The following is a 16,827-nucleotide window of genomic DNA, read 5'->3' as shown; positions in this document are numbered from 1 at the left end:
TGTATCCTACTAAGGACACTGGCCTGGGTCTGACCTGGACACTGCCCCACTCCTCCACTCATGACAGCCTCAGGGGTGTTAAAAAGCATCCATCAGACTCCGCTGTGATCTGACCCCAGCTGACTGCCCGCCATCCCCCTCCCTCCTCACTGCACCCAGCCATGCCCTTGGGGCCATAAACAGCTTTTATTTTATGTTTATAAACAGCTTTTATGTTTATAAAACATAAAACAGCTTTTATGTTTATGTTTATAAACAGCTTTCATGTTTATAAAACCTCATCAACAGAGGACTCACTCCCACCTCTGGGCCTTTGCGCTTGTCGTGTTCTCTGCCAGGAGCCCTCTTCATCCCGCTTCAGATTCCTGCTTGATCCATCCTGGCCTCTACACAGAGCCTCCGACCCCTGCACCGGAGCCCCAGCCTGTGCCTGTCCTGTCACCTTGGTTTTCTTTGTTATCCATAATGATTAATTGCCTCCCTGCCAGACCAGATAGTGAAGTGAGCCTGAGGGCAGGTCCGGGTCTGTCTGGTTTTCACAGTTTCTAGGGCTGGGCTTAGGGCACAGAGCACAATAGTGGGCTATTATCCCTCCCAGGGTCTCATGGGAGAAATACCGTGAAGGAGAACTTGACTTTTGTCTGGGGCAACTTCCCTGCCTCCTTCCTGGACAGATCCAGCCCAGTTCCCTTCCTTAGGTGCGAAATTAGTTAATCTAGGTGCCCAACCTACACATGACACAGATGGGTAAACTGAGGCTGGAGAAGCGGAGGGTGTTGTCAGGGCCCCACAGAGAGTGAGTCCTGGAGCCTGCTGAGGTCCCCCTGTGTGACCTGGGCCCTTCTCTGTGCTGTCACCCCTTCCCTTAGGTCTGGGGTCTCCAGCAGCCTGTCTGAGCAGGACTGCTGCTGCAGAGGCTTCCGGAACTTTCTGCCCCTCCCCGCACCCCCCCAACCCGTCGCCCACATGACCATGACTTTCGGTAAGTGACAGCAGCTCAGGAAGCTGAGGGGCCCACACAGGAAGGAGCGAGTGGGACTTTCCTCCCGCTGTTGCTCGCCTCTGCCGTCCCGTAGCTGGCCCAGAGGTCCTCACCTCCAGGTAAGAGCTGGTGGTGTCACAGGGCTCTGGTCGGGGATGGGCGTGGGAGGAGACTGTGTGGATGGTCGCAGCTGGGGACAAAGGCAAGTTTGCCTTTCAGGCCTCTGAGGACAGCTGCCAGATGTGAGCTGGGACAGCTGGGTGTGTGGCCTCTGGCAAAGCGCTCCCCTCTCTGGGCCTCAGTTTCGTTCTGCATAGGAGGCCTCGAATTCCCAGCTTCCTGGACCTGAAAGAATCATTACGCATGCGCCCAGGGCTCCCGGTCCCTGAGGGGACAGTTCGATGCCCCTAAAATCCCAGGTCCCAGGCCAGAACACTGGGGGACCAGCCAACCTTCCCGGCATGCGGGACTTTTGGTGTTAAAACAGGGGCATTTTTCTGGGCTCCAGACAGACTTTCTTTTTTTACTTTCGATATTTTAAAAATCATGTTTTTGTTTTTTTTTATATAAATTTATTTATTTATTTTTGGTTGCGTTGGGTCTTCATTGCTGTGAGGAGGCTTTTCTGTGGTTGTGGCGAGTGGGGGCTACTCTTCGTTGCTGTGCGTGGGCTTCTCCTTGCGGTGGCTTCTCTCACTGTGGGGCACAGGCTCTAGGCGCGTGGGCTTCAGTAGTTGTGGCATGTGGACTCAGCAGTTGTGGCTCACGGGCTCAGCAGTTGCGTCTTGCGGGCCCAGTTGCTCCGCGACATGTGGGATCCTCCTGGACCAGGGCTCGAACCCGTGTCCCCTGCATTGGCAGGTGGATTCCTAACCACTGTGCCACCAGGGAAGCCCTAAAAATCATGTTTCTTTAAGATTTATTTTAAACACAAGACACACTGTGTGATTCCATTTACATAAAGGTGCAAATTTGGGCAAGATCAGGACGACTGTTAGAAATAAGACTGTGGGCACCTCTGTGGGGAGTGACAAGATGGGGTGGTGGCGGGGAGGGTCAGAGCTCACGGGACGGGAACGTTCCAATTCCTGGTCTGGGAGCTGGTGACAATGGACTGTCCCTTGGGGAAAGTTCTCTCTCCCCCACGCCCTGCCTCCCTGATGGTAACCCCTTAACCACTGTGCTAAGGGACCTTCCTGTCTGGTTCATCTGGCATTTGTCAAGGGCTTGCTGGGCATGTCACCAAGGATTTGTGCCACTTAGCGTGGATTAAACGTGTTGACAGCTCAGGCTGGGTTCAGCAAGCTACCTCACTGAAGCAGGTGGGAATCAGCACATTTCACAGCCGAGAAAGCTGCGTCCCAGCAGTGGAAGCCCTGCTGGGGTCATGAAACCAGAATACGGTGGGGCTGGGATTTGAACCCAGAGCCTGGGGTTTTTACCTATCCCCAGTCCCAGGCTTATATTCTGGGTGTGTTAAACTCTAATTAATGCTATCAGCCCCCGTCCTGCTATTATTTTGGAACATAGTTTTTATCCAACATTCTCTTTTTGTATCTTCTTCATTTGGGTCAATTTACGTGGATCTTCTCTGTCTCCCCCCTTTTCCTCATTGGGTTTGAAACCCTACTCCTCCCTCTACCCAGCCAGGGGTCCTGAGCTCTGGGTCCCCCAGGGCGACAGAGATCTGGAAGTTGGCTGGTGTAGAACGCCTGAGAATAAGATGGACGGTTTCCTCCTGGGCCTATCCCAGGGAGGGCTTCCTACTATGGGGACCTAATGGTGGGAGTGATGAAAGGAACTGAGTTGTAGGGAGCAGGGGAGACAGACACAGAGATCTCTGTTGACTGAGTCATCAGTCTGGATCTGCCCCCAAGGCATGCACCACACCAGCTGCAAAAGCTTCTAGCCCCAGCCTCAGAAGTGCTTGAATCCTCCAGCTTCACAGGGAGGGATGGCCACTTCTATCCCCACCCATGTGCACAGGCCAGTATCTATCTGCTTTCCGGTTTGCAAATCCCTATATCTGTGATTGATTGGTCATGACTGTCTGGAGGAGGGTTGGAGAAGTGGTATGTGTGGAGGCTGGAGTTCGACTAGAGATGTCTGTCCTGGGCACCAAGAGTCTGGAGTGTGAGTTCACACAAAGTTGTGTGAACGTCTTGCAGCCTCCCAGCACAGCCCTCACCTGGGGGGTTATGGCTCCTCACCCACCTTGCACACTCAGCTCCCCCTCTCTGTCTCTGTCCATCTCTGAGTTTCTTTCTGTCCCTGTCTCCTCCCTCTTTCTCCGGCTTCATCCCTACCTCATCCATCAGCATCTCTGCCCCCACCCCCACCCCAGAAGCTTTGTAGCCTTGTCCCCTGATCACAGCTGAGGGGCTGCCTCTTTTTGTGTCCAGGCAGGCTGCACTCATGGCACCTCCAAGTGAGGAGACGCCCCTGATCCCTCAGCGCTCCTGCAGCCTCTCCTCTTCAGAGGCTGGTGCCCTGCACGTGCTGCTGCCCCCGCGGGGCCCTGGACCCCCACAGTGCCTATCCTTCTCCTTTGGGGACCACTCAGCTGAAGAGCTATGTGTTTGGGCTGCTAAGGCCAGTGGTGAGTGGGTCCCTAGAATGTTTGGCCAGAGGGAGGGGTAGGACTGTGCGGAACACAGATTGGGAGCTGGAAGAACTGCCAAGTGGAGTCAGCATTGGAGCTGGGGTTAGAGGGATGAGTAGGGGTGTGGTAAGGGAGGAGGGTGCACAGGAAATGGCATGGCAAAGACTCAGAGGCGTGATGGTATACTAGGGGAAACAGCTAGTCATCCCTCGAGGTAAACTGTACATGGAAAGAGATGCTCTGGGTAGAGGGGCAGGGAGCCCTGAGAAGCAGATTGAGCACATGGCTTCTCTCCTAAGGGCAATGGGGAGCCCTAGAATGGGTGCGAGCAGGGGTGGGACATGGTGTCAGAGCTGAAGGTGAGAAAAAGCCTGTGGGGCTGCATGGGGATAACATGGCAGCCCTGCAGGGGACAGATGGGGAGACTTGGAGGGAACTGATGGGGGCGTCCCCTCAGGCATCCTGCCCGTGTACCACTCCCTCTTTGCTCTGGCCTTGGAGGACCTGTCCTGTTGGTTCCCCCCGAGCCACATCTTCTCCGTGGAGGACGCGGGCACCCAGGTCCTTGTCTACAGGCTCCGGTAGGAAGTATCCCCTGCCCCCACCCCCGCCACAGGTATGGGTTAAATGATACCGAGAGGGCATGCCTTTGGCTGAGGGCTTTGGAAATGGGAGTTTAAAACAACAGTGACCCCTCAATCATCATCTCCACGTACCTCCTGGTGGATGCCCCAGGGAGGGCATGATCACTGCTTATTTCACAGGTGAGGAAACTAATGCCAGAGAGGGTGGGTCACTTGTCCAAGGTCACACAGCAAGTCAGTGGCATAACCTGGGCTCTTTGAGGTCCTGGCACAGTCCCTCCATCGTATCCCCACTCCAGCGTTCTCCCCTCTCGCACAGCTTTTACTTCCCCAACTGGTTTGGGCTAGAGAAGGTCCACCGCTTTGGGCTACGAAAGGACGTAGCCAGTGCCATCCTTGACCTGCCAGTCCTGGAGCACCTCTTTGCCCAGGTAGGGGTCTGCCTGGGGCTCAGCCCAGGGGTGGGGTCCCTGGGGCAAAATCAGGGCTTGTGGTTGGGCAGCCTCGGCTGACCCTCCCTGTGGCAGTCCAGGGGTGGAGGTCAGCCCAGGTGTGGGGGTCTACAGAACAGCATCAGGGCTCATGGTTGGGCTGTGACTGGCCTGCAGCACCGCAATGACCTGGTCAGCGGCCGCCTCCCGATGGGCCTCAGCCTCAAGGAGCAGGGTGAGTGTCTCAGCTTGGCTGTGCTGGACCTGGCCCAGATGGCCCTCGAGCAGGGTCAGCGGCCCGAGGAGCTGCTGAAGACCATCAGGTGAGGGCTTCCAGGCTGTGGCGCCCAGCCTCTACCTGGGAGTGAGCCAGCATGGCTCCACCAGAGCACTGCCAGAGTCCAGGCCCACCTTGGGGCTGCCCACCTACAAGCCACCAGTGTGTTCATGTGACCCAGCCCACACCCCTCCTTTCAACACAGTCCCGCTGAGACTCCATTGTCGGGCTTCAGGCAGCTAAAAGGACTATGTGTGTCCCTGTCTGTCTTATGGGCCCCAATGGCCCTTCCTATAGAGGCCCTACGCCCATGCCTGTCCCTGAGTGTGTCTCTGTGCCCCCCTAGTGAGGCGACACTCCAGCCCCTCAACTAAAGTCTGGGTTGATGTACGTCCCTGCCCTCCCTGCGGAGGCCCCTCTCCACATTGAGGGTCCCACTCCCCCCGCTCGCAGCTACAAGGTCTGCCTGCCCCCGGGCCTGCGCGACCTGATCCAGGGCCTGAACTTCGTGACGCGGAGGCGTATCCGAAGGACAGTGCGCCGGGCCTTGCGCCGCTTGGCCGCCTGCCAGGCTGATAAGCACTCGCTCATGGCCAAGTACATCATGGATCTCGAGCGGCTGGACCCAGACAGGGCCACCGAGACCTTCCGCGTGGCCCTCCCCGGAGCTGCTGGTGGTCAGGATGCGCCGGGGCAGCTCCGCGTGGCTGGCGGCAGTGGCATCGCCTGGAGCCCGGGAGAACACGAGGTGCGAGGTCGGGTGGGTTGGGGCTCTGGGCAGGGCCAACGGCGGGGGCGGGGCCAAGGGGCGGGGCAAGGAAGTGGGCGGGGCTTGAGGGGCGGGGCCGAAGAGAGGAGGGACTGTGAGAGGGCTTGTGGGGGAGGGCACCCTGCTGAGTGAGGTGTAGGGCTGAGCGAGGAGGCGGGAATGAAATGGGCGGGGCGTAGAAGGAGGGGCTAGTTGGGTGGGCGGGGTTCAGAGTGGGGCTAACTGCAAGTTGAGGGAAGAGGCAGGACTGAGGGTGGGTGGGGCTCCCGACTGTACTAAGAGACACCGCGAGATAAAGTGGAGCTAAGTGAGGGAGGGCCTCGGGGTGAGGTGGGCTGGGGGACCTGCCGAGAGAAGGAGGCGGGGTTTGGCAGTGGTGGGGTGGGAGAGGGATGTGACTGGGTGAGGCTGAGAGAGGCGGGTCTCATGAGTATGGGTTGTATGGTTGGTGGGGTCCAGGCTTCCAAAAGGGACTGGGGGCTCGGAGTGGGAGGGATCCCCAGCTTCAGTCCTCCCCCTTCTTCCCAGGTCCTCCAGCCCTTCTGCGACTTTCCAGAAATCGTGGATATCAGCATCAAGCAGGCCCCACGCTTTGGCCCCGCCGGGGAGCACCGCCTGGTCACCATCACCAGGACAGACAACCAGATCCTGGTGGGTGCTGGACCCCGTTCCCCTCCTGCCTTACCCGAGGGCAGGGATGCGGGACTGTCACCCTCGGGCCGCAGCGTGCGCTGACGCGGATCCTCACAGGAGGCCGAGTTCCCGGGGCTGCCCGCAGCGTTGTCCTTCGTGGCGCTCGTGGATGGCTACTTCCGGCTGACCACTGACTCCGGGCACTACTTCTGCAAGGAGGTGGCGCCGCCGCGGCTGCTGGAGCAGGTGGCTGAGCAGTGCCATGGCCCCATCACGTAAGGACCCGCCCCCATGTGGCCAGACTCACCGGGACCGAATCTCGGTCACTCCCCTTCTTGGAGCCTCTGTGTCCTCGCCTTTCAGGAGCCCTGGACAAGGGATCAAGTGCTTGAACAGCGCCAGGTGCATAGTTGGCGCTGAACGAGTCTGGGGTCTCCTTTCTGCTGCCAGGGCAGCCGCTTCCCTCCTCGAGGCCCCAGAGCCATTTTCTGGGGATGCTCGCAGTGCCCGGCTTCACCTGCAGCCTCCTCTTTAATCCCTGAGGCAGAAGCCCAACTTCTGGCTCAATTTATAAATCGGAGGGAGTGAGGGAATGTTGCCTGGTGACCTTCCCAGGGCTTCAGAGAAACCAGAATTAGAACTCAGGTTTAGTTTGGTTTCTGTGCCTCTATCTCTCTGTTTCTCTCCATCTTCGAATCTCAGTTCCCTCCCACCTTTCCCCACAGCTTGGATTTTGCCATCAACAAACTCAAGACTGGGGGTTCACTTCCCGGCTCCTACGTTCTCCGCCGCAGTCCCCAGGATTTCGACAGCTACCTCCTAACTGTCTGTGTCCCGGTCAGTCTACCATAGGGGCCAGGAGGGCAAGGAGGGCTTCCTGGAGGAGATGATATTTGAGCTGAGAACTGAAAGATGAGTCAGCATTACTTCCTGAAGAAGGGGAGGGAAAAGGCATTCCCAGTGGAGGGAACAGCATAGGCAAAGGTTTGGAGATTTGAGGGGGAGGGTGCCGCCCACTCCCACTCAGGGACCACTCCTCTTTGCAGACCCCCCTGGGCCCTGATTACAAGGGCTGCCTCATCCGGTGCGACCCCACAGGAACCTTCTCCCTGGCTGGCCTTGGCCAGCCCCACAGCAGTCTTCGAGAGCTCCTGGCAGCCTATTGGGGTGGTGGGTTGCACGTGGATGGGGTTGAGCTGAACCTCACCTTCTGCTGCACCCCCAGACCCAAAGGTGAGCCTGCTTTCTCCCCTGAGCTGAGTGATCAGTCTGGGTCCCTGCCTTTCTGTGTCTGTTCCAGCTCTTGTATGGCAAGTGGCAGAGACTGCAGATCAAGGTAGTTTAGGAGGGAAAAAACGGTGATTCGGGACTCGTGGGATAGAGGGTGCTTTCAGGCATGGTTAGATCCGGGCACAGCTGGATCTGAGTGATGTCACTAGCACTTAGCCTCTGTCCATCTCTTGCCTCTTCCTCTGGGTGAATTTTGCTCTCAGACAAACCCCTTCGATGGGACAGCTTTGAGGTGTGAGTTCTCCAGAGTCTCCCAGAATCCCTAGCAGGACTGAGACCAGGCTGCCCACAGCATCACCTGCTCATTTGCACCCACTGCAGGGTTCCTTCCATCTCTGTCTCACTCTCCCACCCCTCACTGGGACTTCCTGGAGTCTCCTTTCAAATAAATTATGTGCCCTCGAGTCCTCCTCTTAGTATTGGCTTCTGAAGAAGACCCCACACTGAGACAGGGAGTGAGCAAACCTTTGAGGACCTTTCACCTCTGACCTCTGGTTTTCTTCCTCCATCCACTCCCCATAGAAAAGTCCAATCTGATTGTGGTCCGGAGAGATTGCAACCCACCCACATCATCCCCTGTTCAGCCCCAATCCCAATGCCAGCTGAGTCAGATGACATTTCACAAGATCCCTGCTGACAGCCTGGAGTGGGTAAGGGGCCCCAGGAAATGGGGGGGATGCCTCAGTTGAGATCCAGAGAGACCAGATCTACATCCATCTCTTCTGTGTGGCCTCAGGCATGTGATGTAACCTCCCTATGCCTCTGTTTCATCATCTGTAAAATGAGTCCTGTGCCTTGCTTGGACCAGGGCTAGGGGACTGGATCCATGGGAGCCCCCTTACTGGCCTCTCATGTTGCCCCCTCACTCTCCAGCATGAGAACCTGGGTCACGGGTCCTTTACCAAGATTTACCGGGGCTGTCGCCATGAGGTTGTGGATGGGGAGGCCCGAGAGACAGAGGTGCTGCTCAAAGTGATGGATGCCAAGCACAAGAACTGCATGGAGGTGAGCAGGGTGGGACCAGGCCTCCTGGGTCAGGGCCTGGGTGGAGAGAGAGTCATGGATTCAGAGAAATTTGAAACACACAGCGTCTTAAAACAACAGAAATGTAGCCACAGCATCTCCATGAAATATAGAAGGGTCGGGGAAGTTAGATGCAAACAGAAAGAGTACACCAGGCAGAGGGAATAGCCAGTGCAAAGGTCCTGAGGCAGGGCCAAGCCTGGCATGTTTAAGGAACAGCAAGGAGGCCAGTGGGTCAGAGAGAAACGAGCAAAGTAGAAGAGAGGAATGATGCGGATGGAGGCATCAGCAGGGGCTGGGCAACACAGAGGAAGGTTTGAGCCCTTCTCAAACCCCAGATCTCCCACTTGTGTGAGAGATTCAAGGTAGAATACAGTGGGGACTTCCTGCCTCCATCAGAAAATCATGATACAGAGTGCTGTGTGCACTAATGGCGGACTCCAGGGCCAAAGGATGCTGGCGGCCAGGTCTCCTAAGCAGGTGTGAGAGCAGCAAGTTTGGGGTCCTTGGTCTGACCCTGAAGCGGAAGAAACCCATGCATCTTCTCTCCCTTCTTTCCTCCCCAGTCATTCCTGGAAGCAGCGTCCTTGATGAGCCAAGTGTCGTACCAGCATCTCGTGTTGCTCCATGGCGTGTGCATGGCTGGAGACAGTGAGAGACATTCCCCGCCCCACCCCTGCCCTGCCTCATTGAGCCCATCTACAGCAGCAATAGCCGTACACATCCAGAGCCTGCCCTGGCTGGGGCTCCGTTCCACCAGGGTCTATCACCCTCCCCCTCAAATCTCCAAGCCTATACCCATCTCCCTGAATCATCACTCCTTGGGCAAGCAACTCCAGGCTCCCACCAATACCAGCCCCCCAAAATTATCTCAAATCAGGCAGACCTGGGTTCCAATCTCACTCTGTTGCAGCTTTCCAAGGTCCACGCTACCTCTCCAAGCCTCGGTTCCATCAGTTCAGCTCATCAGCTATTTATTGGGAGCCCAGTCTGTGCCAGGAGCTGGGCGCCTAGCGTAGAACACGATAAGCTGATCAGGATGATAAATGATTTTGTGTGATGGGGGCAGCGCAGGTCATTGTGGGTGATCAGAGGCTGCTAACCCAGCTTGGAGGTCAAGCAATGATTCTGGGTAGGCAAGGATAAGTCCTAAGCTGGAAAGGCAAGGATAAATAGGCATTAGGGAAGTGAAGGAAGAGGGATATTCCAGGCAGAAACACAGAACATGCAAAGGGCTGGAAGTGAGTCATGGAGAGAGCTTGGCACCTTCCAGGCATTTCAGACAAATGGTTCTGAGATGGGAAATGGGGAGGAAGAGAGGTGAGTAGGGTAAGGATGGAGGAATAGGGGAGGGAGAAGTCAGAGCTGAGAGTTCAAGGGACCCTTGAAGGTGGAGCTGGGGCACAGCCTGTTGAACACAAGTGCAGTCCTACCTCCCAACCGTGCCCCTCCCTACTGCCACCAGGCATAATGGTGCAGGAATTTGTATACCTGGGAGCGCTGGACACATATCTGCGCAAGTGTGGCCAGCTGGTGCCGGCCAGCTGGAAACTACAGGTGATCAAACAGCTGGCTTATGCCCTCAACTATCTGGTGAGTGCTCCCCTGCTGCTCCACCCTCCATTCACAGAGTGTACGGGGCTTTGAGAGTGGGCTCTGTCGTGTGGACAGGAGTTTGGCAAGGGTGCAAGGGGAGGGCATTTTAGACTGAGGGAACAGCATATAAACAGGTTCAGAGGTGTAAGAGCAGAAGGGAACAGCTTGTAATTCATGGAAATTGAGGAGAGTAGTGAGCAATGAGGCTGGCCAGGGCAGGGGGCTTTCCAGAAGAAAGAACATTAGAGTTGGGACCTTGAAGATTAAGTAGAAGTTCATTAAGAGGAGAAAGGAAGGAGGGCATGTCAGGCTGAGGGAACAGCCTGGGCAAAGGCTGCAGCTTGGAAGGTGTGTTGTCTGTCCTGGGGTGCACCAGGCAGGTTGCCTGGCAGGAGAACAGGGTGGAGATGTGGGAGAGAGAAGCTCATGGGAAGAATGAACAAGAGCTGGATCTCAAAGGGCCTTGAGTGCGGGGCTGAGGACCTTTGACTTTATCCTGAAGGGAGTGGGGAGCCATGGGATGGGGGAGCAGTGTTTGAGAAGAGGGTGGGACATGGGGGGTGGACTGCCAATAGTCTAGGGAACATGCTGAAGTACGGCATGAGCAGTACCAGGTGGGCTTTGAAGGATGTGCAGGAGTTCGCCAGCCAGAATATTCATTCATCATTCTTGGCATTTTCCTATGCTTGGTCCACTTAGGAAGACAAAGGTCTCCCTCACGGCAATGTCTCAGCCCGGAAGGTGCTCCTGGCTCGGGAGGGGGCTGACGGGAACCTGCCTTTCATCAAGCTGAGTGACCCCGGTGTCAGCCCCACTGTGCTAAGCCTGGAGAGTGAGTGCTGAGGGGTAGAGGAGGGAGGGGCCTAGTGAGGCAAGGAAGCAGATCTCTGATCCCATCCTTGCCCCTCCACCAGTGCTCACTGACAGGATCCCCTGGGTGGCCCCTGAGTGTCTCCAGGAGGCCCGAACACTTGGCTTGGAAGCTGACAAGTGGGGATTTGGTGCCACAGTCTGGGAGGTGTTCAGCGGTGTCACAATGCCCATCAGCACCCTGGATCCTGCCAAGGTCAGAGCACGCATATTGGCCTCTAGAGCTCTCTTTGGACAGAAGGGTAGACTGAAGTCCAGCTTGGGGAGGATGGGGGTGTCTGGGGGTGCCTTCTGAGGTACACTGGGGGTGACCAGCCCCTCCTCCTGCCCTCAGAAGCTCCAGTTTTACCAGGAACGGCAGCAACTGCCTGCACCCAAGTGGATGGAGCTGGCCCTGCTGATCCAACAGTGCATGGCCTACGAGCCAGGCCAGAGGCCCTCTTTCCGCGCTGTCATCCGTGACCTGAACAGCCTCATCACTTCAGGTGCCCACTGGGCCAGGCAGGGTGGGCAGGGCCGGCATGTCATATTGGGCCCAGTAGGAGAGCGAAGTTTGCCTGTAGAGCCTGCCCTGTGTGCCTCGCAAGGTTGGAATGGTTGGTGACTGTGACAGTCAGCACGAGTTTCAACAGCTGCTGTAACAAACAGGTCCCTCAATTCAAGGTTGAACATGATGGATGTTTAGTTCTCATTCAACGAGGGTGTCCAGGTCAACAAGAAACTCTCCCTTTGTGGTTCCCCCCATCCCATGGCCTCAGGCCCCTGCTGGATCCTCTGCAAAAAAGAGAGAGTGTAGAAGGTCCCACCTAGGTTTCCATGGGCCGGGCCTAAGGGGGCATTCAGCATGTCTCTGTCCCCTATCAGCCTGAGCTCAGTCATTTGACCATACCCCATGGCAGTGGAGTCTGAGAAATGCCCTTCGGTCTGTGTACAGCATGTGCACTGCATAAGAGGGCTGCCTTTGCCCAGGAGCACCTTTTTCCAGCCCCACAAAGTACTTCTTGGCTTGCAGAGGCCCTGCCATAATGCACAGAGAAGCTAAGCCTTCAGATGGAGGTCACACAGCAAGTCAGTTAGGAGTGGGGGCTTAGGGCCCAATGCACTGCTCACTCACTGCCTGTGCCCCCCAGATTATGAGCTCCTCTCAGACCCCACACCTGGTGCCCTGGCTCCCCATGATGGGCTTTGGAATAGCGCCCAGCTCTATGCCTGCCAGGACCCTACCATCTTTGAGGAGAGACACCTCAAGTACATCTCACAGCTGGGCAAGGTGAGGAGGGTTAGGCTGGGGTGGGTGGGGTAGCACCCATGCATGTGGACACCAGCCCTGCCATCCCCCAGGGCAACTTTGGCAGCGTGGAACTGTGCCGCTATGACCCGCTGGGCGACAACACAGGCGCCCTGGTGGCCGTGAAGCAGTTGCAGCACAGCGGGCCAGAACAGCAGAAGGACTTCCAGCGGGAGATCCAGATCCTCAAAGCCCTGCACAGTGACTTCATTGTCAAGTACCGGGGTGTCAGCTATGGCCCAGGTGAGCCACCTCCCAAGTGGATGCTCTTCAAATCACACATCCTCATCCTTCTACAGTACCATTTTAGGGTGGCCTGAGAACGCCAGTGCGGGTGCTACTGACTGGTCTTTTTTTTTTCTTTTAATTAATTTTTATCGGAGTAGAGTTGCTTTACAATGTTGTGTTAGTTTCTGCTGTACAGCAAAGTGAATCAGTTATACACATACATATATCCCCCTGACTGGTCTTGTTTACTGATCTAGACTGCCTTGGGATCGACAATTTCCTCACCGGAAAAAATGGGTCATTATGAGGTTTAAAAGAATCCATGAATATTGTTGAAAGTACTCAAAAAGACATTAGCGATAAGCGTCACTGTTGCCGTTCCCATTTTACAGAAAGCAATATTGAGGCCAGGAGGGACACTAGGTCCTACTCTGAACCGGGAAGGAGAATGGGGAGGGGGAGTAGACAAAGTTAGGCCCTGTGGTGACTCCTCCCTGCCTCCCCCGCCTCCCCTAGGCCGCCTGAGCCTGCGGCTGGTCATGGAGTACCTGCCCAGCGGCTGCCTGCGCGACTTCCTGCAGCGGCACCGCGCGCGCCTTGACGCTGGCCGCCTGCTCCTCTACGCCTCGCAAATCTGCAAGGTGCGGGTCGGAAGAGGGCGAGGCTCCCGTCAGACCTGCGGGAACTGACCTGGCTCGACCGGGGCAAGGTCTGCGTGGATTCGCCAGGAAGGCTGAGGGTTGAAGTTTGGGATCCAGGTCAGGCTGGAAGTGGGGTTGAGTTAGGGCTAAGGTCAGGACTGGAGTGCAGGATGGGTCAGAGGTAGGGTTAGGCTCGGGGTCTGGGTTGGGGCTGGTGTTGGATTCCATGTCAGACTGGGGCCCCTGCGGAGTCATCCTGGGGTCCATATTCCATGCCCTCCCGCAGGGCATGGAGTACCTGGGCTCCCGCCGCTGCGTGCACCGCGACCTGGCAGCCCGTAACATCCTGGTGGAGAGCGAGACGCATGTCAAAATCGCTGACTTCGGCCTCGCCAAGCTGCTGCCGCTCGACAAAGACTACTACGTGGTCCGCGAGCCAGGCCAGAGCCCCATCTTCTGGTAGAGACCTCGCCCCTGCCCCACCCTTCCTCGCCACTACCCAGGCCCCTCCCCTGCTCCCACCATCCTGGCCCCGCCCCCCCCCCAGGGTCTGGGACCCGCCCTGGCCGCGCCCCCACGGCCCCGGCCCCTTCCGAACCACGCTCCTTTTCTTGTTCTGGCTCCGCCCTGACCCCGCCCAGGCCCCGCCCTGGGGCGCCACAGGGTTGGAGACTTTCTCGTAACTCCCACCTACCGTGACCAGCTACCCCAGTCCGAGGCTGCGTCCTTTCCCGTCCTGTGCCTTACTGTCGTCCCCCAAGGCCTCCCTGTTCCCCTCCAGGTACGCCCCAGAGTCCCTCTCGGACAACATCTTCTCGCGCCAGTCGGATGTCTGGAGCTTCGGGGTCGTCCTGTACGAGCTCTTCACCTACAGTGACAAGAGCTGTAGCCCCTCAGCCGTGAGTCGGCACCCCTGGACCCCCAAGACCCTCCTCCCCACCAACCCCTTCCTGGCCAACACCCGTCCTGTTTATGCCCGCGTCCCTCTCTTGCTCAGGGTCCCCTGGTCCCAGCATTAGAGGCTCCAGTAAGACCCCTTTTCACTATGCCAGACCCCCACCTCCCACACCACCACAGGCAGCCCCTCCCCCATGCATCACAGACAATTCCTCCTCCTCCATTAAGGAGGGCCCCTTCCCCCACCACGGGTGGGTGATTCCCTTCTTCCCTTCACTGTGGCTGACCCCCACATCACGGCGGCCACTCCCCCTTCCCTCATGGATGGCTCCTCCCCCACCTCGGGCCCTCCCCCTTGGCTCCAGGAGTTCCTGCGGATGATGGGATGTGAGAGAGATGTGCCAGCCCTCTGCCGCCTCCTGGAGCTGCTGGCCGACGGCCAGAGGCTGCCCGCACCTCCTGCCTGTCCTGGTGAGGTGAGCACTGGAGGGCCTGCCTCAGTTTCCCACTTTGTAGGTTCACCAGGGGGCCTGGGCAAGCCTGCTGGTCCCTCTGGGTCTCTCCACCACAGACATCTCTTGATTGAGAGCAGGGACCAGAGCATGAGGCTGAAGGGGATTTCTGGCCTCTACTTTGCTGCTCTCTCACTGTATGGCAAGTCACAAACACTTTCAGAGCCTCAGTTTACCTGTCTCCAAAATGGGAATTAGAATGCCTTATAGGGTGGGAGAGGATCAGATTAGCTAACATCTCTCCATTGCTCAGCTCTGAGCCTGGCATACAGTCGGTGCTCAATAAATGATGGTGACTCTTACAGTTTCTCATCACAGCTTTTGTGGAAGTGTCTGACATGTGGTTGGTCATTCACAAATTAATCTGTTCAGGCCACAAACATTTATTGAGCGCTGACTGTGTGCCGGCTCTGTGCTGGGTGCTGGGGACCCAGCAGGGGACAGAAGAGATACTACCCCTCCTCCCTGTAACCAGCAGAAGCTAACAAGAACATTCTGGTGGTGATCAATGTCTGGAAAGAGATGGGGGTGTGTGGTCAGGGATGGCCTCTTAGAGGGGGTGAAGGAGGAAGAGGACCTTACCCATGGGGAAAGCTGGGAGAGGGCATTCTCAGCGGAGCACACAGCAGGTGCAAAGGCCCTGAGGTGGGAATGAGTTTGGTGTATTTACAAAATGAGATGGGGGCAGATGTGGCTGCATGGAACAAGAGAGGAGGTGATGGAGGTGATGGTAGAGGGAGGGAGGCAGGGGAGGTGATGAAATTTTGTTCTAAGATCCATAGGGAGCCATGGGAGGCTTTGGAGCAAGGGAGGGATGGAGTCTAATTTCCATTTTAAAACTGTGAACAGGAGTCATGTCCTTCCTACCACTCACATGTGACCCTGTTGTCTCTTCCCACTCCCTCAGGTTCATGAGCTCATGAAGCTGTGCTGGGCCCCTAGCCCACAAGACCGGCCACCATTCAGCGCCCTGGGCCCCCAGCTGGATGCACTGTGGAGTGGAAGCCAGGGATAGTGTCCAGAGGCATGAGACCCTCACCTGCTTGTCTAGAGGGAGAACCCCATTCTCTGTCTTTTTTATATCTCCTGCACACAGACCTCTGGGTTCTGGTCTCCATGGACTGGCTGTGTGACCTTGATCAGGGACCTACCCCTCTCTGGGCCTCCCGCTTCAGAGACCCCCTCATGGGGCAAATGACATTGCACTTGGGGGAGCACCCCTGGCTTGTAGAGCAGCAGCAGCCTCGTAGCATTGGGAACTTGTAAAGATTCAAGACAGATGCAATGGTGGGGTCTACTGAGCCCCCATCCCCAGAATTGAGGGACCAGAGTTCTTCCCAACCTCTCAGGGCCTGGCCTGGAGCTTCCTGTCTCATTTCCAGAGGAGACATTATATAGCTTTAAATATGTGATCTCAGGCTTCTATTCCCCCCTCCCTCTTTAGCTGGAGGAAGCCAAGGACAAGAGAGCTGCCCTGGCTGAAAATTCACTTTTTGTGGGGAGCCTGTGTGACTGTTTAGAATTGTGTAAGAGACCAGGAGAAGCTGATGTCCCACTGCACCCTAACTGAACCTGAGTGTCCCAGGGCTTCAGTTTTCCTCCCTGTACGCTGGGGCCCTTTCTGTCTGGACCAGAGGATCACACAACTGATGACAATGGAGCCTAACAGGAGTTTTTCAGCGGGTGAAGGAAGGAAAGGCACTCTTGGCAGAGGGAACAGCATGGTGAAAGGAGGAGGCTCAGAGTACAGAGGTTAAGAGCGCAGGTGTTGGAGCCCATGGTTCTGCCACTTATTTGCTGTGTGATGGTGGGAGAGTTGCTTCCTCTCTCTGGGCCTCAGTTCCATCCTCTGTATAATGGGCAATAGTGTTGGCCCTTTGGCTATACAGAATCAACTTCTGGAGGCTTGTGAGAAGGCATCTTGTGCAGGTTAAGCTTACCCCACCACTCCTTCACACCAGTCTGCAAGGTTTTACTGCCACTTTTTGCCTCCCTGGAAAACTCCTATTCATCTCTCAGAACCCCAGCTATCACCTCCTTGCAACGTTCCCTAGCGAACGTTCTCCCACCACTCCCAGTCAGCCCTGTACTTCTGACCCTAGGGCTGGGGTGGTGTCTGCGTCCAGCTCCATCTCTTCTGACGTGGAGGCTCCTTGGGGTCTGGGCTGGGCACAGAGGGGACTCTGTGAGTGTTTGTTGAAAGA

The 16,827-nt window shown here is 56.7% G+C and overlaps 1 protein-coding gene across 2 annotated transcripts; it reads left to right on the top strand.

The window, feature by feature from the left end:
* The first annotated feature begins 990 nt into the window (after positions 1 to 990).
* Positions 991 to 16,827, top strand: JAK3 (Janus kinase 3). 2 transcript variants are annotated; one of them, XM_030880161.2, is made up of 24 exons: positions 991 to 1,101; positions 3,385 to 3,581; positions 4,042 to 4,165; positions 4,488 to 4,599; positions 4,777 to 4,922; positions 5,330 to 5,624; positions 6,174 to 6,296; positions 6,396 to 6,553; positions 7,004 to 7,115; positions 7,325 to 7,511; positions 8,091 to 8,218; positions 8,442 to 8,573; positions 9,158 to 9,242; positions 10,057 to 10,184; positions 10,887 to 11,019; positions 11,102 to 11,253; positions 11,392 to 11,542; positions 12,188 to 12,327; positions 12,399 to 12,588; positions 13,090 to 13,214; positions 13,501 to 13,673; positions 13,996 to 14,113; positions 14,477 to 14,587; positions 15,531 to 16,827. In XM_030880161.2, exons 2-24 carry the CDS (start codon positions 3,398 to 3,400, stop codon positions 15,636 to 15,638), a joined length of 3,315 nt encoding a protein of 1,104 aa, XP_030736021.1. In that variant the 5' UTR covers positions 991 to 1,101; positions 3,385 to 3,397; the 3' UTR covers positions 15,639 to 16,827. The 2 variants fall into 2 exon arrangements, with proteins under 2 accessions (XP_030736021.1, XP_060152856.1); XM_060296873.1 differs by having other exon boundaries at positions 1,082 to 1,101; positions 3,389 to 3,581.

This window comes from Globicephala melas, chromosome 3, assembly GCF_963455315.2.
Source record: "Globicephala melas chromosome 3, mGloMel1.2, whole genome shotgun sequence".
NCBI classification, from domain to species: Eukaryota; Metazoa; Chordata; class Mammalia; order Artiodactyla; family Delphinidae; genus Globicephala; species Globicephala melas.
Note: the sequence above shows the minus strand (reverse complement) of the source record. Positions and strands in the feature narration are given on the sequence as shown.